We start from the raw sequence: 27413 nt of genomic DNA, 5'->3' as shown, positions 1-27413 counted from the left end.
GTGGAGGAGGAACGTGAGAACTTTAATCATCTGGTTTACAGGCTTCTTCTCAGAGGAACCAGGAGGAGAACCCGGCCAGGATCATGGTTCTGGCAACAGATGGTTTCCTGGACATGATGGCTCTGGACTCTGATGAGACCGGATGACCCATCAGAACATAATGATTCAGGTTAAAGTGAGACTTTGCAGCAGAACCATTAAACGTTCCACAAAGTGTTCTAGGAGGTGAAGTTAGAGCAGATTGCACATTAGAGATGAACCATTGCTGGTTAATAAAGTGAAACATGAACTTCTAAATGCTCGTTAGTGTTAACGGGTCGGCCTCTACAGAACCGATCCAATAAATGCGTCTCAGAACAACGATCCGTCACCAGCAGCTTCATTTCTACAGTAAAGTTCTGGAGGGCAGCGCTAGGACTTAGCCGCTCTGCTGCACAGGCACCGTTTGATGATGTCATGGTCGCTCTGGCCCTCGCACTCCGTCTCCTGGTTGATCATCTGCAGATCAAAGGAAAGGCGTCAACGTTGGCAGGTGGTTAAACATCTGATGTTTAAAGGTCTTCAGCCATCAGAACGTCACTTAGAACCAGACCCAGTCTGAGCTAAAGAGGCAGAACCGCTGGGTTCTAGCAGCTGCTGGGAGGAACCAGAACCAGAACCGCTGGGTTCTAGCAGCAGCTGGGAGGAACCAGAACCAGGTGTGCAGCTTCAGCCTCTCAGGTCCACAGCTGTGATCAATCTGCAGGGATTTAGTTCATTCAAGCTGAGATTGGGTTGATTACTTCTTGATGTGAATAACAACGTAAACACCGCGTATGGAAATGAAACAACGCTGCCTATAATTCCGAACGGTGACCATCAGCCCAGCAACTCAGTTCCCTGAGGAAAATGAGAATCCCTGGACCACTCTGTGTGCAAGACCAAAGGATCAATGAACCCGCTACCTAGACAAAGGAAACTGGCCGATACTAAAGAGAAGTGTCCCAAGACAAGTGAAACAACAGCGGGCTGTTCTCACAACAAATGATAGGAGTAAACCTGCTGGAAATGTTGGAATTCCGTTACTAAACAGATTCGCTCCGCTCCAAAATGTGACCCAGGAGGATCATGACATCAATCAAGAGGTATGTCAACAATCTTCACTCTAAGCTACCAGAGAAAAAGCACGCCACAGGACCAAGGACCCTGATACTATGCAATGGATCTGTAAATGGGATTAAACATTTCTGTAACAAGAAAAACACAGAGGTGTTGATTTATAACGACAGGAACTGTAGCCTGGTGTCTGATATATCAGACATCCTTCCAAAGATGTTGAAAGAACGCTCGACCTTGGAAAAACTCATAATACAAGCTGAAGCCCTGGGCGACGTCACCCGGATAAGAAAATCAGAAGTATTGAAAGAGGATTACATTCGTCTGATGAACTTAGTCGATGGCCTTAATGTCAAGGTGTTTCTCAGTGGCCCTAATGCGCCCTTAATTGTGGAGATGAGATTTTTTCCAGAGTTCTGAAGCTAAACAAATGGCTGGAAAAAAACATGCAAAACAAACAACTCTAACTTTCATAGACAACTTTAACATTTTCTGGGAGAGGAGACATCTGTTCAGCGACAATGGTTTCTCTCTACATAGGTCAGGTGCAAAATGGCTGATTTCAAACATCTTCTATTCTGTGAACCATGCACCATCAGTGTTGTCCCAAAACAAAGCTCAACCAGTGCCAGAACAAATGATAAGCCCAGTGCAGCCCGAACAAGCCAATATAAAGATGGACAGAAAGATGACACAGAAAGAGGCTACGTCAGAACTATAGGAGGATTCATCCCAGATCTCAGCAGGACAAAGAGAGGACCAAGAACCTCCATCGTCACGAACACCGGTCCAGACTGGACCCGCCTCCCCTTCTTCTCCACAAAGCCCAGACGTTCCTTTTCTGGAATTTTCTCTCAACATGAACAAAGTATTTAAGATTGGCCTACAGATGACATCCTCTCCACATAGCCATTCTGCTGTGACTAAACCAGCGTTTTCCAAAGGCCTCAGATCCTCCTCCTCTACGTATCATGGAACATTCTGGTGCTGAGGACCTTCAGATTACTTCGCTGTGATACACACCGGGCCCTGGCCGCACGTTTATCAGACATGACAGTTTCCAGCATCAGCCTGGGCCTTTTGCCGGAAATTATGGAATATCTGTGATAACACGTGGCAGAAATAAGAAAAACAAAAGGATAAACAGGAACAAATACTTAAAAGTCACAAACTGTCAGATGAAACATGTCACAGAGACATCATCAACCACTAAGCCATATAAACTGGGTTTATTAAACATTAGATCTGTCAGGAAAATCCCTTTTAATTAATGACTTAATTATTGACAATAATATTGATATAATGTTTTTTAACAGAAACATGGTTACATGAATCTAATGAAGAAGTTATTCTGTTGGAGTCGACGCCTCCAAACTACAATTTTCTTTGTGAGAGCAGACAGCAAAGGAAAAGTGGAGGAGTAGCAACACTGTTTAATGATTCACTAAAGTGTAAAAAGGTGTTTTTGGGAAAATTTCACTCTTTTGAACAGTTTATACTGGGCTCTTTACCTGGAGAGCCAACTATGTTTCTGAATGTTTACAGGCCTCCCAAGTCCACATCAAACTTTTTAAATGATCTTAGTCATAATCAATGCATATCACAGATAGGAGGTCACTGTTTAATTAATGTGGGAGACTTCAACTTTCACACTTTCATTCTAAAGTCTCAGACATCATTGACTGCATTGCTCCAGATAAAGTGAAAGTTTTTTCCGGGAAGTAAAAATCTCCTTTGAGAAATGCTCCAGCAGTTAGAGGTGAAAAAAGGGAGTGTCGAAAAGCTGAACACAGGTGGAGAAAGAACAGACTGCAGGTTCACTATTACATCTATAAAGAGAGACTTTAGAGAGATAACTTACAACTGAAAAATGCAAGAGAATCTTTCTTCTCAGAGATCATCAAGAAAAACATTAATAATGCTTGTGTCTTATTTGCCACAGTCGACAGGTTAACAAATCCTCCTGTGTCAGTGGCTTCTGAACTCCACTCCACCAGGGCCTGCAATGAATTTGCTAACTTCTTCACTGAGAAAATCCTAAAAATTAGAGGATCACTTTGTACTACCATACCAACTCTAGAACCAAAGCTGTATCCAACTGGAACTTATCTTGACAAAATGTCCCAATTCAGCCTAATAAACTACAAAAGCTTAGAGCAGATCATTCTGCAGCTAAGTTCCTCCTCCTGCTGCCTTAAAGTTCTCCCCACAGTTTTGTTTAAGAAAGTTTTACCTGTCATAGCGTCTGATTTGACATAAACACGTCCCTTCTGTCGGGTGTTTCCCCCCAGTCCCTAAAAACAGCAATTATCAAACCACTGCTGAAAAAGAACAATTTAGACAAACTACTACTCCAGAACTACAGGCCCATCTCCAACCTCCCCTTTATCAGTAAGATTATTGAAAAAGCTGTATTTCAACAATTAAACACCTTCTTAACAACGACCAGCCGCTTTGACGTTTTCCAGTCTGGCTTCCGTGCTCACCACAGTACAGAGACCGCCCTTATCAAGGTGTTTAATGACATCCATATAAATACAGACTGTGGAAGAACCACCGTGCTGGTTCTATTGGACATCAGTGCAGCATCCGATACTGTCGATCACTCCATCCTGTTAGAACGCCTGGAGAACTGGGTCAGCCTCTCTGGTACAGCACTGAATTGGTTTAAATCCTACTTAAAGGACAGGGACTTTTTTGTATCAGTAGGTAACTTTACATCAGAGATGACAAATTCACATATGCGGTTCCCCAAGGGTCCATTCTAGGTCCCCTCCTTTTCAATATATACATGCTCCCTCTAGCTCAGATCATAAAAAACAACAACATCAGCTACCATAACTATGCAGATGACACACAGCTTTACATCACTATGTTCCAGGTGACTATGAACCATTTCAGGCACTGAGTAAATGCCTAGAAGAAATCAATGCCTGGATGTGTCATAATTTTCTTCAATTGAATAAAAACAAAACTGAAGTAATAACCTTTGGACCTGTCATGTTCGGCTTTAAATGTTTGGCCCACATGCAGAAACACTCAGGGGAAACAGGTCAGATCACAAGAGTTTTATTTAACAGAAACGCGGGATCACGAGGAAGATCTGTCGCCGCAGATCGGGGAGCAGTGGGGAACCAAAGCCTGGAGATCGGGTCAGTCTGAAGGAGAGGAAGACACGGTTAATTGTGGGAGAAGCTAAGGTAACTTTACGGGGAATCGTAAGCTTACCACAGAGCACGAGAACCGAACCGAGGAGGTAGTGGTGTGGACTCAGCCCGGCCTGCGGATGTAGTGACAGGCGTCCGGGAGAACTGTGGGCGGAGGCGGATGGGGTCCGAGCAGCACCGGCGGGTCCAGGGATCCGGAAGGAACAGAGGAAGGAACCAGGAGAGTCCGGGGTGACCAGGGTGAATCCGGGGAGGGGGAACTCGCGCCCAACTTGGTACCACCAAGGGAGTTAGAGGAGGAGATTGCCAGAGCAGAATCTGAGCGGTTGTGGATTCGGGAGCCTGGTCTTCACAGCGCAGAGTCACACGAGAGAAGGGTTCCAAAGACACGGGTGCACTGGAGAAAACACAGGGAACAAGGATTAGATCCAAAAACGGGGATCGAAAAACTCACGGGTCTGAAGCTCAGGTGGAGGTTTCTGGCCTTTAGGCATACCGCGACAAGGTAACACTCTGGCATCCTCCCTCTTTTCGAGCACGGTTCTTATAGTGCGGCCCGGTGCTGCTGAAGTGTCTGCAGGTGTGTGCACTCCGCCCACCCGTTAACCACAAACACCTGTGGAGAGAGCGGAGGCAGCGGAGCCAGCAGCAAGCTGCACGGCCCTGCTGACTGAGTCCTGACTCCACCCCCCCCTCCAGAAGAGGAAGTGGAGGGAAGGGAGGAGAGGAAGGAGTCAATGAGGGAACGGTCAGGGATGAAGGAGCCGGGTAGCCAGGACCTATCCTCAGGACCGCGGCCAACCCAGTCCACGAGGTATTGGAAACCTCTACCTCGTGGACGGGAGGCCACGATCCGATGGATCCGGCGTCCGTGGTGGTCCTGGGTGGGTGGAGGGGGTTCGGCCGGAGGGCACAGAGGACTGGAGGTAACGGGCTTGATTTGGGACACATGGAAGGTAGGGTGGACGCGGGAGTGAGACGGGAGACGCAGACGGACAGAGGTAGGGGCTGACAATGGAGACAATCTCGTAAGGACCAGTGAAGCGTGGAGACAGCTTGCGGGAGGCGGCTCGGGAGGGAAGGTCCCTGGTGGAAAGCCAGACTCGCTGACCGGGGTGGTAACTGGGGGCTGGGACTCGTTTGCGGTCAGCGAATCGGCGGTTCTGTTTGGTGGTGCGATTGAGGGCTTGAATGGTTTGGTTCCAGAAGTCCTTACTGCGCTTAATGTGTTCTTGAACTGAGGGGACGGCGATCTGTCGGTTGTCCTCTGGGAGTAACGGGGGCTGATAACCTAAGGAGATCTCAAAAGGGGATAGTCCGGTGGCAGTGGAAACGTGGCTGTTGTGGGCGTATTCGATCCCTGAGAGGTATTTATTCCAGTCTGAGGGATTATTGGAGGTGAGACAGCGGAGGGCGGTCTCCAGCTCCTGGTTCATTCGTTCTGTCTGACCGTTGGTCTGCGGGTGATAACCGGAGGTTAGTGTATACCGGGCCCCAAGGGCCACGGCGAACTCCTTCCACACCCGCGAGATGAACTGAGGACCACGGTCAGACAGAATCTCCTGAGGTATACCATGCAGGCGGAATACGTGTTTGACCAGGAGCTGGGCCGTTTGGAGAGCTGAGGGGAGTCTTCTGAGGGGAATGAGGTGGCAGGCCTTAGAGAACCGGTCAATAACGGTGAGTATGGTGGTCATGCCTTGTGACGAGGGGAAACCGGTGACAAAATCCAGAGCGATATGGGACCAGGGGCGCTCAGGGACAGGTAAGGGCTGGAGGAGACCTGCAGGGGGTCTGTTAGAGGTCTTGTTTTGGGCACACACGGGACACGAGAGGACAAATTGCCTGACATCACGGGACATAGTAGGCCACCAGAACCGACGGGAAAGGAACACTCGGGTGCGATGGATGCCAGGGTGAGCGGAGAACTTCTCAGCGTGAGCCCATTGGATGACACGGGACCTGGCAGAAGAGGGAACATAGGTTCGATTAGGGGGGCCAGTACCCGGGTCAGGCTCCTACCGTTGGGCTCGGGAAATTAGGTCCTGAACCTCCCACTGGAGGGCTCCGCACACACACGACGAGGGGAGGATGGTTGCTGGTTCCTTCACGGAGTCAGGGGGTGAAAACATGCGGGACAGGGCGTCGGGTTTTAGGTTCTTAGAACCAGGGCAATAGGAAATGGACAGATTGAAGCGGGAAAAGAAAAGGGACCAGCGGGCCTGTCTTGGGTTCAACCGTCTTGCCGTCTCGATGTAGGCCAGGTTCTTGTGGTCTGTCCAAATGAGTACGGGCTCCTCGGACCCCTCTAGCCAGTGACGCCACTCCTCCAAGGCGAGCTTGATGGCTAGTAGCTCACGATCCCCGACATCATAATTCCTCTCCGCCGGGGACAGACGTCTGGAGAAGAAGGCACAGGGATGTAGCTTCTGGTCTTGGTCCGAGTTCTGAGACAGAACTGCACCCACCCCTGTATCAGAGGCGTCTATCTCCACAACAAACTGCTTCTTGGGGTCTGGGTGGATCAGAATGGGTGCTTGAGAGAACCTTGTCTTGAGGGCAGAGAACGCAGAGTCAGCTTCAGAGTTCCATGAGTAAGAGGTCTTGACGGAAGTGAGGGCATGGAGAGGGGCGGCTATCTGACTGTACCCCCTGATGAAGCGTCTGTAGAAGTTGGCGAACCCTAGGAATCGTTGTAGCTCTCTTCTGGTCTCGGGCACCGGCCAGTCAAGGACCGCCTTGATCTTTTCGGGGTCAGATCGAACCCGCCCCCCTTCTAGGATGAGTCCGAGAAACGAGACAGAGGGCTTGTGAAACTCGCATTTCTCTGCTTTGACAAATAACTTGTTTTCCAGGAGGCGTTGGAGAACTGCACGGACATGTTGAAAGTGTTCTGTTGGGTTTTGGGAATAAATGAGAATGTCATCCAGGTACACAAACACGAATATATTCAGGTTATCTCGGAGGACATCATTCACCAGGGCCTGAAACACTGCTGGGGCATTGCACAGGCCGAAAGGCATAACCTGGTACTCGAAGTGTCCTGTCAGGACTGCTGACTGAGTCCTGACAGGACCAATAGAGGAGAGATCAAAAGTTAGCACACAGCTTCAGCTGCTTCAGCTAGGAACCACTGTTCAGGCCTGAAACCTGGGTGTAGTGATGGACTCTGACCTGAACCTCCAAAAGCATCTAATGACAATTACAAGGTCGGCTTTCTATCACCCGAGGAACATTTCCAGGATTAAAGGATGTCTCAGCAGGATCTGGAAAAACTAATCCATGCGTTTATATTTAGTAGAACTAATCACTGCAACGGTGTTTTCACAGGTCTGCCTAAAAAGTGGATTAGACAGGTGCAGCTGATCCAGAACGCTGCTGCCCGCGTCCTCACTAAGACTAAGAACGTAGAGAACATGGACCCGGTTCTGAAGTCCTTCCACTGGCTCCCTGTATCTCAGAGAATAGACTTTAAAATACTTCTGTTAGTCTATAAATCCCTGAATTAGCACCTAAATACATCACAGACTTGTTATCAGTGCATCAACCCTTCCAGAACAATCAGGTCTTCTGGCTCCAGCCTGCTCTGCAGAACCAGAACCAGAACCAAACATGGAGAAGCAGCATTTAGTTCCTATGCCCCACTGATCTGGAACAAACTCCCAGAAAACTGTAAAAGTGCTGAAAGCCTGAGTTCCTTTAAATCAAGATTAAAAACACATTAGTTTAGGATTATGATTGTTCTAGTTAAACTGTTTTACTGAAACATCATTAGTTTAAGTTTGTAGTCCAACTGTTTTTAATGTTTGCTTTTAGTTTCTATTTTTCCATATTTTTATTTTGTTTCTACATTTTATTCCTGCTTGCTTTTATTCTGTCCCCCCCCCAGTATTTTAATCATGTAAAGCACTTTGCATTGTCTCTGTACTGAAATGTGATATACACATAAATTTGCCTTGCCTTGTAAAAAGCAGACGTGGGGTCAGCCACTCATTAAACTTGTTCCATATCCATTTATTTGATTGCTAAAACAATTATAATACTGTTTCATTTAACTTTAATATAAATAGAACACATTTCTGTGTTCAGAGGTTACTTTGACGCTGACCAGCTGGTTCTGGGTGGTTTAAATCCTGCATGTCGGGGCTATAAAGAACATTACTACAGGCAGCAGCTATCAGCCATCAGATCAAACGTTATTTATTGAATTAATTTTAGTTATTTAATTTAGCTGATGGTCCAGGGGCGTGGCCACGTTATACACAAAAGAGAGTAAGGCCAGCGCATGATTATACACGTTTATTTGACTGGATAGAATGGATACGTCGAAGAAGAAAATCCATCCATTTTTCCGTACTGAAGTTCAAGCAGAAGAACAAAAGGTGGGAGGCAAAGAGCAGGCGGTGTAGGATGAGGAGGAGAACAAGGAGGCAGAAACTGGTAGAGAAGACGAGAGCAGGGTGCAGAATGAGACAGCAGGCAGGCTTGCCAAAATATGCCCTTCAGGTAGGCTAAGTGAAGAACAGGATCATGTACAATGCTCAAGTGTATAAGTGGAACTTGCAGGGTGATGATTTCAGCATGTTGGAGAATGTTTGTGTGAGAGCACTAGTCTTTTTCGGAGAGTTAAGCGTTTACGAGACCGAGTAAGGAGTCGCATACAGGAGCTGGATGCTCTTCAGGAGAAACTTACTATTAAAAAGCCGAAAACTAACATGAAAGCCGAATACAATGGACACAAACGTTTATAGACTCAACACATTTGTATACCAAATGGTTTTAAATCGGCTTTTCTGATTATTTTTTGGCTTTTCAATTCAGTTTCTATTGAATTGCATCCATCACCTATTTTGTGACTCCTTTCTCCTCCCTTCACGTAAGCACTGGGAAGTGCCGAGACGAGCCATACACATCCCTGCTTTTCGCAACAATCCGGGGAGAATTGATCTACGCGATAACCCAATAACGTACATTGCACAGCGCGTAGATCAAATCTCCCCGGATCATTGCGAAAAGCAGGGATATGTGGCTCGTCTCGACCGGACCGGCTTTTCAATAGTTGAAGTTTCTCCTGAAGAGCATGCAGCTCCTGTATGCGACCTCTTGAATACACACGGCTTAAGAATTTATGGGATGTTTGTTTATTCGCACATCCCATCTACAATATCCCCAAAGCTGTTACTACACTCACACACTTATTGGACTGTGTTCATCTGTAAGGACTGTGCATTTTGTAGGGAAGCTGAAATCTCAGTATACTTTGTATAATGTCAATAGAGGCGTTCTGTTCTATTTTATTTCTATTTTACTAATATGTAATTCCTTGGTGTTCTACAGACATATCCAAATCGACCAGTGAAGCGCCAGCACAGCCTCAACTGGCACAATTCCCAAGGACTCAACAAGGCGACAGGAACAGGAGCTTCAAGGGTGAATGGTACGCTGTTCACCCTTGGTTAGAGGACTCGGTGTGTGAAGATTCTGCTTTTTGTTATGCATGTAGGCATTTCAGCTTGCCTGGTCATGTTGAGTCTACATTCACTGCAGGCTTATGGTTCAGAAATTGGAAAAAGGCTACGTATACAGATGGTGGGTTTGCTGCACACAGCAGATCTGAGCATCACAAGGATGCAATGTTAGCATGGAAGGAATTTCAACTAGCGGAAAAAAATCAGGGATCTGTTATGGAGCAACTAAATCAAAATTACAACAAAATTGTGGAAGAGAACAGGGAGTACATTAAAACCCTAGCTGAAGTGGTTCTGCATTGTGCAACTCAAAACATTGCTTTGCGAGGCCACCGGGAGTCAATGGATCTTAGTAGGAAAGGGAACTTTTTGGGAATGTTAGATATCATCGCAAAGCATGATGAAAAAGTTGGGAAGAAAATGAATGGTCCTAGGAATACGAAGTACACAAGCCCTGACATTCAAAATGAAATTTTATCATGTTTGGCCGAGATGGTTTGCATTTCCATTATAAAAGAAGTCAAGGAAAGTGGTGCTTTCAGCATACTTGTGGATGAAACGAAAGACAAAAAGAAAATGGAGTAGATGTCTTTTGTTCTCCGCTATTACTACAATGGTGAAATCCATGAGAGCTTTTTGGAGTTTGAGGTAGCGGAGGCCTTAGATGCAGAGAGCCTCAGCCTGAAGATTATTCGCCTCTTGCAACAGTATGGGCTGGATTACAAAAACAATCTAGTTGGACAGGCGTATGACGGGGCAGCTGTAATGAGCGGAAAAAAGAGTGGTGTGCAGGCAAGAATTAAAGAGGTTTCCAATTTGGCATTCTACGTTCACCGTTCTGCGCATTGTCTCAATTTGGTTCTCGTTGACACTGTGAAGGGGCTGCCAGAAGCTGACTGTTTTTTTCCCCTGTTACAGCAGCTTTATAATTATATGTCGGGCTCGGCTGTGCACTCAAAATGGTTAAATGTCCAAAAGGACATGTACTCTGGAGATGCTCCAAGAGAGCTACAAGCATTAAGTGACACCCGGTGGGCCTCCAGGTAAAATGCCTGCCGTAATCTCTGGGACAGGTTGCCAGCTGTTGTGAAGGTACTTGAGGATCTAGCTGATGAAAACAGTGGTGAAAGGACAATAGGTGCCAGGGGCCTTTTGCCTCAGATAAACTTACAGTTCATTGCATTTCTTGCTATATTTAAGAAACTGTTGGGAGATGCCAAAATGCTATCGGATCTGCTCCAGTCCTCTCTGGATTTAGCTAAAGCGGTAGACCTTGTGGAGACACTAATTGATACATTTCAGTCTTATAAGACAGAGCAGGTATTTGGAGATTTGTGGGACACTGTGCTGGAACTCGCAAAGCAATGTGACATCAGTATAGACGCTGCTCCAAAGCGCAAAAGAAAGCTTAGTGCAAAGCTACAAGGTCATCATGTTTTATCTACTGTGGGAAGCCATGACATGGGGGATGACAAAGACTACTACAGGACAGCAATATTCAATCTGGTTTTGGATAGGATGTTCAGTGAGCTTAGAAGCAGATTTTCCAGGCAAAACTGCGAAATCATGCGTGGAATACAGGCTTGAAATCCTAATAGTACAAGTTTCTGTGATAAAAATACCCTTTTGGCATTTGCTAAAATGTATGGATGCGACCTTGTTGATCTGGAGCATGAACTCCACCAGGTTAAAAGACTTTTAGACCATAAGGTGAAACAAGGGATGCAGACACCGCATACCATTGTAGATCTCACAGCTTTTATCGAACCTTACCAAGAGGTCTTTGATGTTTTTGCAAGGCTTTGCAAAAATGCACTGGCCTTGCCTGTCAGCACAGCTGCATGTGAACGCAGCTTCTCTTGTTTAAAGCTTGTGAAGACACACCTGAGAACTACCATGGGAGATGGAAGGCTCAGTGATTATGGGGTGTTGAGTATTGAACACAGGAGGGCAGCATCTTTAAACTTAGAGGAGTTTGTCGACAGATTTGCTGCCAATCATAAAAACCGTAGGATACAACTTCTGTAATAGTAATGTTGAGTAGTGATGTTCTGGCCAATGTTTTGTTGTTATGGGCCACTGACTTTTGTTTTGTTTTGATTCCAATGTAAACATGTATTGTAACCAGTTGTAACAAACCACTGTGCCATGAAATACGTTCAGTTCAGAGACCATGCCATGAGCTAAGAGCTTGTTCTTTCAAAATAAATACAAATGTATTTTTTTGGACATTTGTTTTGTGTCTTCTCTGTGGTGGTCAGTGTTCATTATAATAATAATAATAATAATAATAATAATAATAATAATAATAATAACAATGATGATGATGATGATGATAATGGTGGTGATGATGATTTGAATTTTAGTTTAAATTGGATATGGTCCACTTTTTAATCTGGGTCAGTGTAGGTGCTATAACAAATTGGTTTAATTTCAGCAATAATATTATCCAAGGAGTAATAAACATTATTCATATCTATTTCTGAACTTAAACTAATACTTAAAGTTATGGAACAAGGGGCTGACAACAGCATAATGGAAGTGTCAGGGTTCTCTGTGCTTCTCTGCTCTAACTCTACTCCTCAGGTGTGTCTAGTTGGCTGAGGAGGCGTGGCCCACACCTGCGGCTCGTTGCAGGCGGCTTCCTCTGGCTTCTTAAGCAGAGCGCTGACAGATGGAAGACGCCAGAGCCTTAACCAGTCGTGGTACGACGTGGCCTCTGTCCCAACTCTTGGAAACCAGCTTGTGAGTTTTTTCGCTCTTTTGACTTTGACTAATTTTGGTTCTCCCTGTTTTTTGTCTCAGATTTTTGGTGCTTGGATGCACTCACCTGTCTTGACGTCTAGTCCGAAGAAACAGACCTGCAGAATCCGTCTGCTCAGATTTTGCTCTGGCGCTCCCCTCATACTTCCTGGATGTTACCCAGCGAGGCCTGAGATCCCCTCTCCCGGATTCTGCTGGTTCTGCTCTCACTCTGGTCAATCCATCTGTCACCATTGCCGACGAGGCTCGCTCAGGATCCCTCGCCAGTAACATCTGCCGTCCTCAGCCACTAGCCGCCTATCATCAGCAGAGTAGAATCACAGAGTTCCCTCGACGCTACTTCTTCCTGGTTAGGTCCGCCCAGCCCAATGGTAAGCAGCGCAGCTTCTAGCAGTTCTCCTGGTTCTCCTTTCAGAGTCACTTACTCCCTCTCTCTTGCAGACTCTCCAGCCGTGACGTTCTGACCCCGCCGAATCGCCTGTAGTTCCGTCCGTAGATCTGCCTGTTTCCAAAATAAACATCTTAAAACTGTGCTTTGCTTCCCGATCGTATCTGCATGTGGGCTCGTCACCTGAAAACCATGACAGGAAGGAGGATGAATCGGATGTTATCTTCAATCTTCAATTCAGTTTTTTTTCTGGGTTATTTGGGGCTCCCCCTACAGTTATTTTTGCTATATAGCATAAGCTGTCGACTTTGACAGCGCTACGGAAATGTCATCATATTCGTGCACCGTCATTGGGTAGATTGGCTGGCGCATTACGATGACGTGCATGCTCAAATGTGTGTTCAACATCGATAACAACAGTTAGCTGTAAATGCAGCGAGTTGCAGTAACTCCAGTAAGATATATCATTGTGTGTATTGAATCGCTGATGTTGTTGCAATTAGCCCAATAAGATATTGTGTCGCTTAAAGTGCTGTTTAGTCAACTCACGGCGGATAAAGGGGGTGGGCAAATAGATAAATTGACAAGTCTGTGGACGAGAACTCTGGATGTTTGGATTTCACTGTTTTGGTGTAGACATACACCAGCAAACAACTTGACTTGACAGACGGCTTGAATTTTTTCTTTCAAAGTTCCCCATGGCTGTTGAAAAACTTACCGAACTAAACAAATCCAGACACAAATTAGCTCAATTCTCGAGACTTAAAACAGGAACAACGCAACGGCGACATGTCAAGGAATTAATTCGCTATCTAATCTTGGCTGCATTTTTAGTAAACACCGGTCGTGGAGTCAAATTGTTGGACATTGTGAAACATCAACAATAACCTCTAACTCCAGAATTGTCGAGACTGCTTTATTGGAAAACTTTGCCGTCTGATTAATCCCAAATTTGTGTTCGCTATTAAAATATTTGACTCTATACTGTTATGCCTGAACAGTGGTTCTATACTGACAACTACAGCGCGCAGAGGTTAAGGAAAAAAAGTCACAACAGTCATAGGATAGACTACGAACCAGCAATGAGCTGCAATTTATTATAAAGTTGATATCAGAGGATTCATATCATATGATAAATTATGTTGAACTGTTTCGTTGCACTCTCATTTGGGTTCTGTTAACGACAAATACATGACAGTAGCTGTCCTTGGTGCTGACGCGTTGTCACCGCTGCGTCTTCAGTCAAACAATTCCGTAGGCGTACTTCCTGTTTATATTATTATTCTTCGTGAGATTTCTTATTCATTTTTCCATAGGGAGACAATATAGGAGATACTTGGTGAATTGAGTAAAATGTTTAACTATGAGATAATTAGCCAAGACAATGTTTTTTGTATTGCAAGTTGTCTGAAAGTTGATGATTAAATATGCAAATGAGATCACACCTACTTATATGTGGTAAAATCTTAAACAGTAAACAATTTAAAACATAAAACCAATTGCAAAAGTAGCGATTCACACATTTTATTGATACTTAATCCACCCTACATCACATATGAAAAATCTACCTTCATCACCTTAATGGAACATACTTTTTTAAAGGTCAGAAGTAGCCGATTTCCTATGCATTTTGCCATTCAGTGGGTAAAAACTGCTACTGTTGACCTCAGAAAAAGTATGTTCCACTAAATTGATGAGGGTAGATTTTTAATATGCGATGCAGAGGGGTTGAAAGATCAATATAATGTATGAACCATTATTTGCAATTTGTTTTATGTTTAGTCTGTTACCACAGATTTTATCACATATTTCAGTACATATGACCTCATTTGCATATTTAATCATATTTCAGAAAACTTGCAATACAAAAAATATTTGCCCTAATGTGTAACAACTGTGAAAGTTTCAAACCAATGTGTCATAGTTAAACATTTTATCCTATTCATTTAGTATCTCCTATTATGTCATCCGATGGAAAAATGAATGGGAAATCTCAAACTTTGACCTTGGAAAAAAAACATGTTCCACTAAATATCAATTTCTAGATATTTCATGCATGATGCAAGGTGGTTTAAGGGTCACTTTAAAAGTAGGAACCATTACTATTGCAATTCATCCAGCGTTTTGGCCTTTTTATAGCTAGACTGACCAGCATATTGTGACTCAAGCCTACTCTAGTCTAAAGCCGGGCGTACACTGTACGAGTTTTTCCCCTTTTCGGGCCGATTCTTCAGTCGTGCGAGCATTTTTTGAATCGGGCTAAATTTCAGCTTAATCGTAGAGGGGGGGGAGGAGGGGGGGCTGGCTTCTCACGACTACCTCCCGATCAGGAATCGGACGATCGTGAAAATCAAACATGTTTGAAATTCAGTCGGCTGTCGTGAGGTTTTCGTGAGCGCATCCTGCTGTTCAAGCAGAGCTACGAGGGGGCGCCCTCCCCTCCTCTCCGTCCCCGCCAGCGGAGGGAGGGAACCGGGCGTCCCTGAAGCAACCTCCGGCCGGTGTTGGGGAGGGCGAGCCGTCCGGTCCGCGCAACGCGCTGGCCGCCTGTTTCGGCACTTCTCCGCGGTCCGCCGCCTGTTTGGCACTCCTCCACGGTCCGCGCTGGCCGCCTGTTTTCGGCACTCCTCCGCTCGCGGGGGGGGGGGGGGAATGGGGGTGCGGGCCGGGCGATCTGCCGTGCCGCGCGACCTGCCGTGCCGCGCGGCCGCCGGTGCGTCTCGTCCCTCCTCTCTCCCTCCCGTTCCCCCGACGCCCGGTGCCTCCAGCGGGCCTTGCCAGAGCTGGGCTCGAACCCCTGCTCTGGGTCCCTGTCACCTACCGTCGCTCGCCTGCCTCTGCCACCACAGCGAGCGGTCCCAGAGGGGACACGACGTACAGTGTGAGCAGTCCGGTCTCGTCCGAGCGTCGCGCCGCACAGATCGTGAGCGGTGAACTTTTTAAACCCCGCGGTTCCGTCGCACAATTTGAGATGTATATAAGTACCACGACTGAAAAACTCGTACAGTGTACGCCCGGCTTAAGCCACAAAGTCAAAAATCAACATCTCACCTCAGGTGACAGACTGTGGCTATTGCTTTTGTGTTGTTAAGTGTTAGGCCTACATGTCCTATTGAAGGGTCCAAGTACTTGGTTCATCGTCGTTTTTGGCAATTGGGTGTGCCCCCAATTAAAAGACTGGCCCAAGATGGCCCCCCAAGAATTTTTCTTCTGGCTACGCCCCTGTGATGGTCAGTCAGGGAACAGGTCTGGACCCTCAGCAGATCCACCAGATGAAGAAAGAAGAACTGATGATGAACTAACAGGTCTAATAAAACTGGCCTGATTGACTGGGTTCTGCTGGTTCTCCTGCAGCTTGCTGAGTTTGTCTGTTCATGGCTCTTACCGGGTGGGGGGGCATGTCCATGGGGCAGGAGATTTCAGGTCTGTAGAGTTTATTTCTGCCCCTCTTGGCCCTCAGGCTGAGGGAGGAAGAGGCGGCTGCTGAGTCTGGGTCCAGACGGCCGCTGACCAGGCTCATCATCTTTGTAACTCCCTCCAGTTCGAATAACGGACACAAGGTGTTCTTTGCGTTTACTGGCATTTAATCAGACACAGGTGTCATCAATTATGCCGTGAGAACTGTACAAAAACATAGAATAATCAACATACAATAAGGCATTCTCATGGAGAATAAACAGAGTAATTGACAGAGTAATTGTAACAATATAAACTTTTCTGAATTAGTAGGTTGACACCCTTGTGTAACATTTAGAGACATGTGACTAATTAACTTAACAGATATCACAAACAAACATATTCCTTTATAGAAACACAAATAAACTTTGTTTACCTCATTGGCCGCATTAAGTTGAAGGGGTTAATAAAAATGCATCTTACAGCACCATCTTCTTCAGGAATGTGCAAAACCAAAAATCTTCCTTGCAAACGTCATGGACAGGGAAAAATCCAGCGTGCTGCCCTCTACCGAATCTAGCGTGCATTTAAACCATCGATCTGACAAGAAACAACACACTGAACATTGGTTCCACCCTGGAAAGTTAACATATATTCCTAATGTGCATTTTTACCTTCAATTGTTGATTTTATTAAATCAACATTGTTTTTTAACATATTTATTGCAAATTAAAACTATGAAATTAACTTAAACAACATAACTGCTCTTGATGGCAGTTACAATCTTCTTGGCTGCAGGAACACGGGTCGCCCAGCGTGAAGCAAACAGAACCAGAGGCAATAATCACTGATGAAAGCTGGTTCTGCCTCATTACCACACAGAACATTAACTTCTTAATCTGGACGGCATTAAATTAGCCTCTGGTAATAAAGTAAAACCCGTTTCTGACTCTGGTGAGCTTCAGCCCACCGGTCCTGGTTCTGGGTTCTTGTCGCACGTTTCTGACCTTTGGAGCCCAGCAGAGTCGGGGAGTTCTGCAGGAAGTCTCCGATCTTCTGCAGCGTGCCGTCCTTCCTGCTGCTCTGGGAGTCAAACCGACAACCTGAGGAAGAGCTCTGACCACAGAAGTACAACAGATCAGCTCTTTGTCTCCAGGTGACCAGTTCAGCTGTTTGGTTCTGGTCGGTACCTCTGCTTTCTTTGGAGTGAGCTTGGTTCTGGTGTTCCTTCGGTTCTCAGTCCCCACTTCCTCCTGCTGACACAGAAACGGACCATGAGCAAGGCATTATGATTCACAGTGGCAGGTGGGCTTTTAATAAATTCATGAACTTGAAGAGAAGTTGTCACTCCTTATTCTCTGTGTGCAGAGTTTGCTGTAAAAAGATCATCAGTGCTCGAATTCATCCTTTTCATCTATTGTCCTGATATCAGCTCTAGAGCCGATATTCACCAGACAATAACAGAGTTATTTATTAAATAACTTTAAAACGGTGTGTAATTACACAACACTGAAGTCCCGATGTTTGTAAAGCTGCTGAGATTAAACTTTTAGTCTTTTGTACAGTGGCTAAACTTGGTGTAAAAGCAACACAGCTCATCGCCCTGAATGCACCGTCCCCACTGTCAAACATGGTGGTGGCAGCATCATGGTTTGGGCCTGCTCTTCTTCAGCAGGGACATGGAAGATGTTTAAAAGTGATGGGAGGATGGATGGAGCCAAAAACAGGACAATTCTGGAAGAAAACCTGTGTGAGTCTGAAGAAGACCTGAGACTGGGACGGAGATTTGTCTTCCAACAAGATAATGATCCAAAACATAAAGAAAATCTACAATGGAATGGTTCACAAATAAACATATGCAGGTGTTAGAATGGCCTAGTCAAAGTCCAGACCTGAATCCAATCCAGAATCAGACATACTTTAATAATCCCAGAGGGAAATTACTTAAGAATCTGTGGAAATAACTGAAAGCTGTTCACAAATGCTCTTCATCTAACCTCACTGAGCTCTATCAGCTTTGCAAGGAGGAATGGGCAAAAATACGCCAAGCGACCTGCAGCTGTAATCGCAGCAAAAGGCAGCGCTGCAAAGTATTAACTCAAGGGGGCTGATTAGTTTTGCTCACCCAATTTTTCAGTTTTTTATTAGTTAAAGTTTGAAATATCCAATAAATTTCGTTCCACTTCATGATTGAGTCCCACTTGTTGTTGATTCTGCACAAAAAAATCCATTATAGTGATGATCCATTAGTTATAAAGTCAATTTAGGAGAGAAATCAAAGTTTCCTCCAGACATCAGAACCCGTCAGGACGGCGTAGGAAGCCTGGACCGGCGCCGGTACCGGCAGACCGGCTGAACCCAGTCGGTTTCAATAGCCTGGGCCTTAATGGACAGAACCGGATGGTTTCTCTGCTGCTGGAGGCGTTAAACTAACGACTGATGGTGATCAGGAGATGGAAACACCAAACATGGCAGATGATGATGGAGACTGATGGTGAAATGGTTCTGAGGGGTTCTGGATGGGAACGTGGTTCTAACTAGAGAAAAGCAAACGGTACCTTAGGTGTTGTTGCTCGTTTACTCCTCCTGAAGATGTGAGACTTAAAAACAACAAGAATTTGGTTAAAGGCAGCTTTAATCTGGTCATATTCTGCAGATTAAATGTTAAACTTTGAATCCGAGTATTTCTCTTCTACTCCAGTAAAAACCAGAAACTGAAGACCAGAGCTGAGAACATGAGCAGAGACGTCCTCAAACGGACCAGAACCGAACCTCCTCCAGCTTCAGTGTTAAATGAAGAGTTAAACATTAAATAATTTCACCTGATGGACCCAAAGATGGACCCACTGAGACCATAAAGTCCAACAGACATGTGTTGGGTCCAGATTAATTCACATGTAGAGCTAAATGAGGACTGGAAGTCGGTTTAGGAACCAGTTCAGTTCCTTGGTGGATTCAGGGAAGAGTTTCTGACCAGGCTGCCTGAAATGTTTGATTACATCCTGAGAATGAAACTGATTTTAAGCTCTGAATACAGAGCTTCAGGTGTCAAAGGTCACCTCCGTTCCAGGTTCTGAACTCTAAAACATTTCCTACTAGGGGTGGGTATTGCCAAAGAAGTCACAATTCGATTTGAATCACGATTCACATGACACGATCCGATTCTATCATAATGCATCACAATACTTGAATTATTGCAATGTATCGCGATGCATTGCGATATTTTCACTGAACACTGTTAGAAAAAATGCAGCGTTACCAGTGGCTGACTGGCTGTGTATGATCTGGATAGTGTCTTCAATTGATACATAACTGAAAGAAATTGAATTCATACATAGCTGTATTTATGGAAACGACTTTTGGAGGTATTGCAATGAAAAAAAATATTACTGTTACTGGAGTGGACACACTGACAAAAGCGCTTAGGATTTATAAAACTTAAAATAACAAAATAAGGATAATCAGTGCCGTTTACATGGCCTCAGTGGTCCTTTAACCAATGAAGTTGTATTCCACTTGTTTTTGGCTGATATTCGCCAACCATTCATGCAATTTTCATTTATTAATTTTTTTAAATTAATAATCGATACTTGGCGTCAAGAATCGATGCAGTAGATCACGAAAATTAGAATCGCGATGCATCGTCATGACGATTATTTTGCACACCCCTATTTCCTACAGGTCAAAAGGTCACGTCCTACAACAGAAACAGCAAAGCAACCAGATCTCCTAATGATCTATATTCTAGGAAGGTAAACCCTAAACTCTGAGTACAATAAACTCTCAGGAATGTAGAGTTTATATTTAGTATTGTCAGGATTTCTCAACATGCTAAATCTACGTCAGAAACCTCACCATGTTTACGTTTTACTTTTCCAGACATCAGCAAAGAGAAGATGAACCTTGAAGTGGAGACTAGTACCGACAGGCTGGAGCTTCAGAACCAGAAAAGTCCAACAGAACCGCGCAGTAAGTCGAGTAAAGGCCTAAAAAGCTTAAAGCCACAGGAATGTAGCAGTTTTAGTAAAAGCTGACCTGTTTTCACTCTAAGCCAGAGTTTCTGGACTTTTCTGGCAGACACACGCTGGACATCTGAGGATGGCTGCAGCTAACATCTCCCTAAAATAGAAATGCAAACATGCGTTTCTATTCTATCCCAGTGTCTCCTGGACCCAGATCCCAACAGAACCAGGGATCTGTTCAGAACCGGCCCTCCAGGCTCTGAGGCTTGAAGGAGGGGCGCAGCGCTGACGCAGTGTGAGTCGAGCTAACAGCAGCTAGCGTGTTAGCTATGTAGACCGTTGATGTCGCTCTCTAACATCGATACATTTAAACCAAACGATGCTCAGCCTGACGGCCCACCTGGGTGGAGTCTGCCTCGTCTGATGTGCCGTCCTTGATGAACTCATTTCCATGAACAGAGTAAGTAAGTAGACCTTGGATTACATTTGGTGCAGAAAGTTTACTTTTAGCAGCTCATTTTGCCCCAAACACATGAAGAGTGTTAAATCTATTAGCTGGTTTGCTGCTAAAGGCCCAAAGAGAATAAAGAAAAACCTGATTGAAGAGAACCTCCATCAGGAAAAGGAAGCGTTGAAGGATAAATAAATAAAGACAGTTTGCTGTGTTACATCAAGCTTTATCAGATAAAAACGCTTTTCAAAGACTTAACAGCGCTGGGAACTAAAGCTGAGACAGACTGGAGCCTAGAAGCCTAGAAAGCAGCTTCCTGTGAGCCGTCCTGAACATTTAGACGAGCCTCAAGGAGATCCAGCAACGGCTCACCTGTCAGAAACCACAGGTACAGTTCACCTGGTGGACACCTGGACAGCCATGACAGCTTAACCTCAGAGGTCTCCATCTCAGCGGGTCTCTCCCCAGGATAAATAAAGGTTTAATAAAAAACACTAAATAACTGACAGGCAGCTAATGTGGTCCAGTTATTGGTACAATTATCAGCTGCATGTCGGCATCTGGAAGGAAAAGCAACTGGTGCTGCTCGTCTTTCTCCCCAACAGCTCAGAGAGACACTCAGACGGATCCGTTTCTGTTCTATTAAGAAATTATTTAATTCTTAAGAACATTTTAATTAAAATTAATTCTTAAATTAACAGCAGCTCCTTTTATTCTGAATACAAAACTACAGAATCACAGGAATTTGGGCATCTGTGTGTGCAAACTAACCTGGTTTCTTGTTAGATTATTTTATTATTCTCTACATGTTTTATTTTATTTACGATATTCATTGCATTTATCACATATTTACTCATAACTATTAAAAATGTTTTTAAGGTTTGAGTTTATTCAGATATTAAAGTGTTTTTCAGATGACTAACTTTCTCTTCTATGTTACAGAGCAAGGCTTTGTGAAGAGAAAAGGTCTCATGATAAATGTTTTTTTGTGTGATTTATTGCACCTCACCATCTGTGGTTACTCCTTTCCCTGAGAACTGAACTGCTAGTTTATTGAGGGTCAAAGGTCACATTGCAGTTTGCTTGCCTGAGAAAATAAAAAGCAAGCAAACAGCAGGTGTACTTCAGAACGGATAGGGGGTTTGTAACTGAGCGTGTCCTGTGTCGTTCTCCTTGCTAGAGAAGATCTAACGTCTGTTGTCTTTCTTCTTTGTGTTTAATGAATGTTTTAGGCGCTTAAACCTGACATTTCTAATTTCTAAAATCTAACGTCTGTTGTCTTTCTTCTTTGTGTTTAATGAATGTTTTAGCGCTTTAAACCTGACATTCATAATTTCTAAAAGCTGGTCCTGGTTGGACCTCGCCTGTTGAAGTAACTAATCTGAATGAACCATCTTCAGATATAATGAAGCCATTGGCGTTTCACCCTAAAAAGCAGATTACAGGTTCAAAGGTCAACAGGCCCCGACCGCATTCCTCAACCAGAACAACAGGATGTTAGGCTTTAATAATCTGTGGAGGTTCATCTTCTGAACCACAGCTTCCTAACAGAAACGTATCAAGCTCCGTCGTTGTGTTGAAACGACATTTCTGCTGAATAAATCCTGTAATTTAAACCACATTAACGGGTTTTATAACCAGTGTTTTTCTGCAGGGCCTCTGGCAGCAGCAGAGGCTTTAAGCTCCTCCTCTGAATCACATCCAGAGAGACGCTGACCTGAAACACAGCGCTTCCCCTGCAGGGCAGCCTCTGACGCACCTGGTTTCTGCTGACACAGGTCCAGATGTTCACAGCAGCTCTGCACTGGGTTGATTCACATGTTCTGTCCACAGCGAGCGGCTCAGGATTTCTCCAGACTGAAGCAGCAGCTGAAACTAGTCAGAAAAGGAGGAGGAATAAACAGCAGCAGATCCAGTAAAGGTCGCCGTATGGAGGCTAAAAGCAGGGAGACGTCTAGAGAACCCAGCATACACCCAGTATAAGGCATTTGACATTTTTAAAAGTTTTAAGCCCCCCTGAACATGAGAAAATCCTCGTTATTCGATGCTGTAGCGCACCATATTCCCTAGTTACTGGAGGAATAATATGGAGTACCACTATGGCGGCGGTGGGCTTCACAGCGAATCGTTTCTAACTAGGGCTATTAGCACTCCAGTGTAGAATAGAAGATCAGTGATCAAAACCGACTCATACAAAAAAAACAAACCTGCATAGAGCAGCAGCTTTAGCATTATCTTTTCTCTTTTTATACATTTACCCAAATCAACTGTACCGTATTATCCTCTTTTTAATCTTAAATCAATGAATGTGAACCTTTCAAATTGACAAGTAAGCTTATCACATAAAGCTATAAAATTAATGTTTTTAAACAGCCCACACACACAAAAAGGTTTATATGAATTATTTTAAATCACATTTCAATCATGTTTTGTTAATCATTCATTAAATTACTGTCTCTCAATAACTCAAAAGCACTCTGTTGCTTGTTTTAGCTCATAAAACCAGCTCAGCTTAACTATATAGCATTAGTTGGCATATAGTAATAGTACAAAGCACATGGCAGCAATAGCTTCAATTAACACAGATAATTACACAAAACACAATTTTTTACATCCTCAATTCACTCATATACCTTCATCTGTCTCCAGCTGGTTTTTAAACATCGTCTCCAAGCATAACAATATAACAAAGATACTTTCTCCCATGAAATCAGTGAGCAATCAGCCAGATCAGCAGTAGTTAGCATGCTATGCTAAGCGCTAATCATCATTACTCACCGCAGTTTTCACTCGACAAAACACAACAACACGGTGATGTCCCCGCAAACCAGAAACCCTCCTGGCAGGTGCAGATAATCTCCTAGGATCAATAACTCAAGATATAACACAGTTTTAATCAGTATTTACTTAGTAAACTAGTTATATTGACGCCTCCTGTTCTAACTCTCTCTAAACTGCAGTAACGGCATCAGCGCAAAGATAAAAAAGACAAAAGAAGAAGCGCGTAGAGCTTGTAGTTTAGTTGTGAATACGCTCCCTGCTGGCAGAAATATGGAACTACAACAGAAACAAACTATTGAATATTACAATAATACAAAATTAATATCTTCTGCCTTTTTTTAGATCACAAGGGAAGTGAGGAAAGCTTTTCCAAATATTCCAGCCATCAGCTTTTCTACATCAAAAAGAACCTGGAAAAGGAAGAGTTGCTCTGGGTGAACAAATACTGACGGCAATCAGGTAGGACCAGGCAGGGATTTTAGGGCTAAATATTGCCATGTAGAGCTAATATATAGAATATGCAATAGAGATATTGCCAAGTGGTAAACCTTGTTTCAGTGTCTAAGCTCTGTTTAGGGAGATGCTACAAAATCTGCTGGCCACGCCCACATTAAGACATTTATGTCATGGGAATATGAAACACATGGAAGTGATAAAAGCGACTATTTGATGACATTTATAGTTACATAGAGACAAAAAAAAAAGAAACTTCATGTCCTGTTAAATCCCCAAAGAATGTTTTTTAGCCTGTGGAACAAGCAGCGATCAGGTAATGCTCCACAATAACCACACTAAAATGTTTCACTTCAATTAGATTTTATTTCTATAGCGCCAGTTCACAACACGTCATCTCAAGGCTCTTTACAAAGTCACATTCAATCAGATCCTAAAAAGTAGCTCTCAGTGTTTCCAGTCCAGAGTGCATGTAGGAGGGAAACATTTGGTACTAAAACGCCTCTCACTGCATGGCAGAAATTGTGGCATTAAGCACATCTGTGGTCTCAGAAGCTTTGGGCATACGCCATCCAGTTGAGTCCCAACAGAAACAGTTTATGAAATATGGAACCTGGCAACTCTCCCCTTCATGATACGCCTTCACTCAAGGCTTTGGATGCAAGCATAGAGACATATGCAGCAGCTTCTTCTATTATTTGATTATTATTCTGCTTCCACACAAACATGAGTGTCAGCCGCATCTTGGCTGAAGGAAGAATGATGAGGGCGGACTCCAACAAGTTTGGAGTTAACACGGTGAAATCTAGCCAGAGTTGAACTAAACTGGAGCATTAGAAGACAAAAGGGCAGCTAGAGAGAGAGCAACGGCAAGACATAAAGCAACTGGAATCATTCTAGAGCTCCGTATACGCATGAGGTGTTCACTGTCAACATCTGGTGAAACCACTAAGGTAGTTGAAAAGATGGCCCAGACAAAAAAAGAATTTAAAAGGTGCACCAAGAGGTAAAAAGCTATTTATTCAAGGATTCACAGCACACCTTCATAAATATGAAACCATTTACTATTTACATAAACTGCATTTATTTCACATTTCAAACACACATCACTGTCACATTTAACTTTCCAAAGAATGTCAAGAATCTTCTTCAAAATGAGCAGAGCTTAAAATGTTTGGTCTCTATGTAGTAATAAAGATTCTCTGCAGTGTAACAAAGGCAGGTTTTTAGGTTGGCCCTGAAGTGTTAAGCTTTACTGTAAATGTCCCAGCAATAGGTTGGATGATGTGGGCAGAGAAAAAACAGGTAGCTGCATCCCTGTTGCCTTGCTGGCCACATCTAGCTTCAGCAGATCATTTGGTTTTCACAAACTCTGTCACACTTCATTGGGATTGTCTGCAAACTGCATTGCTTCATTATAAATATGATCTGGATGTTGACAGATAACAATGATCCTGTAGTTTAACACATAGCAGCAACAGAAAAGGATGGAAGCTTGTTTTCTATGAAGATGTGGTAGTGTGACCTCTGAACATGGAGCTGATCTTAGTGGATGGAACACATGGAACCATAAAGGTGATGTTACCTATTTTCTGCCATTGTAGACTTTGATTCATGGAACAACTGCTCCTTGTGTTCTATGGTAAAAGCAGCCAGAGCCTCCAGTTACAAACTGGCTGAGTAAATGTATTGTTTGCTGCTGATTTTCTGCCGTTTAGTAACTGAATCCTCAGCATGTGGAGCATTTCATGGTGTCATAATGGACGTGTGATCATGCTATATTCAGCTAATCCTCAGCAGGATCTGCAACATGAAAACAGTAGACGGCTTTCAGATTGTCTGCAGGTAACTAAATGCCAGCTTAGTCAGCTACTAAGTCAGATGAAGGCCTGATTGCTCACTCGCATTAGCATTTGTAATTATTTAGTCATTTGTATACCTGTACCTCAGTAACAATGCTTATTCAGAACATTGTGAATCTGTGAACTGACTTAGTTTTAGAGCATAAAGTAAAAATACAGGTCTAACAGTCGTTGAGGGAAAGCAGATCATCAAGGGTTTAAAATGAAAAATAATATTACCTTTAATTGGATGTTATTGGATGTACTGTTTTAGTGGATATGTGAAATGAAGCGATTGTGTTCACATGTTTTATGTGCCATTGTTATAGATATATCAGTATTTAGAATACACTGTAAAAAGATAATGATGATAATGATGATGTGGTGAGGGAAAATCCCCAGGGATTACTTCAGAGAGTTTCCTATGAACATATTACTGAGATAACGTCATCAAAGAAGCAGCTGTGACTTTTAAAAGTCATTTCTCTGTGTTCCAAAGGTAGTAAAGTGATTGGCTGTAGAAGTCAGTGTTTGGATGAAGAACATTTACCTCCACAGAAATCTAGAAAACAATACATGTGAAATTCTTTCAGTTCATTTCATTAAGCTTCCCAGTAGCTGAGCTGATGTGGCGGCCATCTTACCTGGGGCTGACTCCCAGGTTTTAATCATTTATTGATTTGATAAAAACTCATTTTCTGGAACATAGCTTGACCCGTTCTGTAGTTGTTCAATAACCAAATGTGACGATGAAAAGATAGTATGAAGCCAGCAAAAGCCACCTCCTTGTCCCCTAATGTGTATATTCTGTAAGTTGTTGTGCAGATCCAGGGACACGTGTGGCAGATGGTTCCATGAGCCGTGCCTAGGCTGACAAGAAGATGTCCTGAAAGCTCTGAGGGAATCCAGCTGGAACCGTCTATTGTGTTGTTGGAACCAAAGTTCTGTGGCAGCAAACTATGGAAATGTTCTTCATCATTTCAACATTTTATACTTACCTGTTTCTAGTTCAGCTTTTTCTGGACCTTGTTTTATTTTCTGTGTAATTAGTATGTACATAGTGTGGCAATGTGAACCTCAGCAGTTTTGATCAATAGAATTGTAAAGTCACATGTTGATGAGCTTTAAATGTGAAATTCCACATCATATCTTAATGAAATGTGTTTGAGTAACATCTGGAGGTGTTCTCCTGTCAAGCTGAATCCAAATTGTCCACTGAACACGTACTAAAGGTTTACTAGCAACATTGACAGCAAGCTAACATTTGAACTGTGGAGCTGGGGATTCCAGATGCTGGAAAAGTGCAGAAATCAACGTTCCAGAGCCGTTGTTCAGGAACCAGAAGCTGCTCTCAGATCAGTTTTAGTCAGATGTTTGTGTTGCACTAAAAGCTGAAAAGATGAAAGCCATGAGTTGCTTTTAAAAGCAGAAGCTTCATTTTCTACTGTGCTGTGTGTGATGTGTTTGCCAACAATCAATGAGCTTCATGGAAGGAAAGAACGTCTGAGTCGCTGCTTTGATTTTCTTTTGCAGCTTTTCTCTGACTTCTAACTTCAGCTTTAAGCAACAGTTCTGGTTGCTGCTGAAGCTCAGAAATCTGATCCACACTTGGAGCTTTTTACTAAAAGCCATTTTCCATCAATACACA

General features: G+C 43.8%; 1 protein-coding gene across 1 annotated transcript; it reads right to left on the bottom strand.

Moving 5' to 3' along the window:
- Positions 1 to 411: 411 nt before the first annotated feature.
- On the bottom strand, positions 412 to 17941 carry LOC118560411 (kinesin-like protein KIF20B). The gene is made up of 6 exons (XM_036131395.1): positions 17880 to 17941; positions 17468 to 17533; positions 17285 to 17393; positions 17062 to 17069; positions 16267 to 16404; positions 412 to 498 (listed from the first exon to the last, which is right to left on the bottom strand). Exons 1-6 carry the CDS (start codon positions 17907 to 17909, stop codon positions 412 to 414), a joined length of 438 nt encoding a protein of 145 aa, XP_035987288.1. The 5' UTR covers positions 17910 to 17941.
- Between the last annotated feature and the right edge of the window lie 9472 nt (positions 17942 to 27413).

Source organism: Fundulus heteroclitus, unplaced genomic scaffold, assembly GCF_011125445.2.
Source record: "Fundulus heteroclitus isolate FHET01 unplaced genomic scaffold, MU-UCD_Fhet_4.1 scaffold_43, whole genome shotgun sequence".
Classification (NCBI taxonomy): domain Eukaryota; kingdom Metazoa; phylum Chordata; class Actinopteri; order Cyprinodontiformes; family Fundulidae; genus Fundulus; species Fundulus heteroclitus.
The sequence above is the reverse complement of the archived record's forward strand: the minus strand, read 5'-3'. Positions and strand labels throughout refer to the sequence as shown.

What these genes read in the sequence shown, in the direction of transcription:
- LOC118560411 (XM_036131395.1), bottom strand. Translation starts at nt 17,909, where the DNA reads ATGTTTGACAGTGGGGACGGTGCATTCAGG. An exon ending in GTGGGGACGGTGCATTCAGG is followed by an intron (nt 17,534 to 17,879) that starts GCGATGAGCTGT and finishes TTTCTGTGTCAG; the next exon opens with CAGGAGGAAGTGGGGACTGA. An exon ending in TCACTCCAAAGAAAGCAGAG is followed by an intron (nt 17,394 to 17,467) that starts GTACCGACCAGA and finishes TTCTGTGGTCAG; the next exon opens with AGCTCTTCCTCAGGTTGTCG.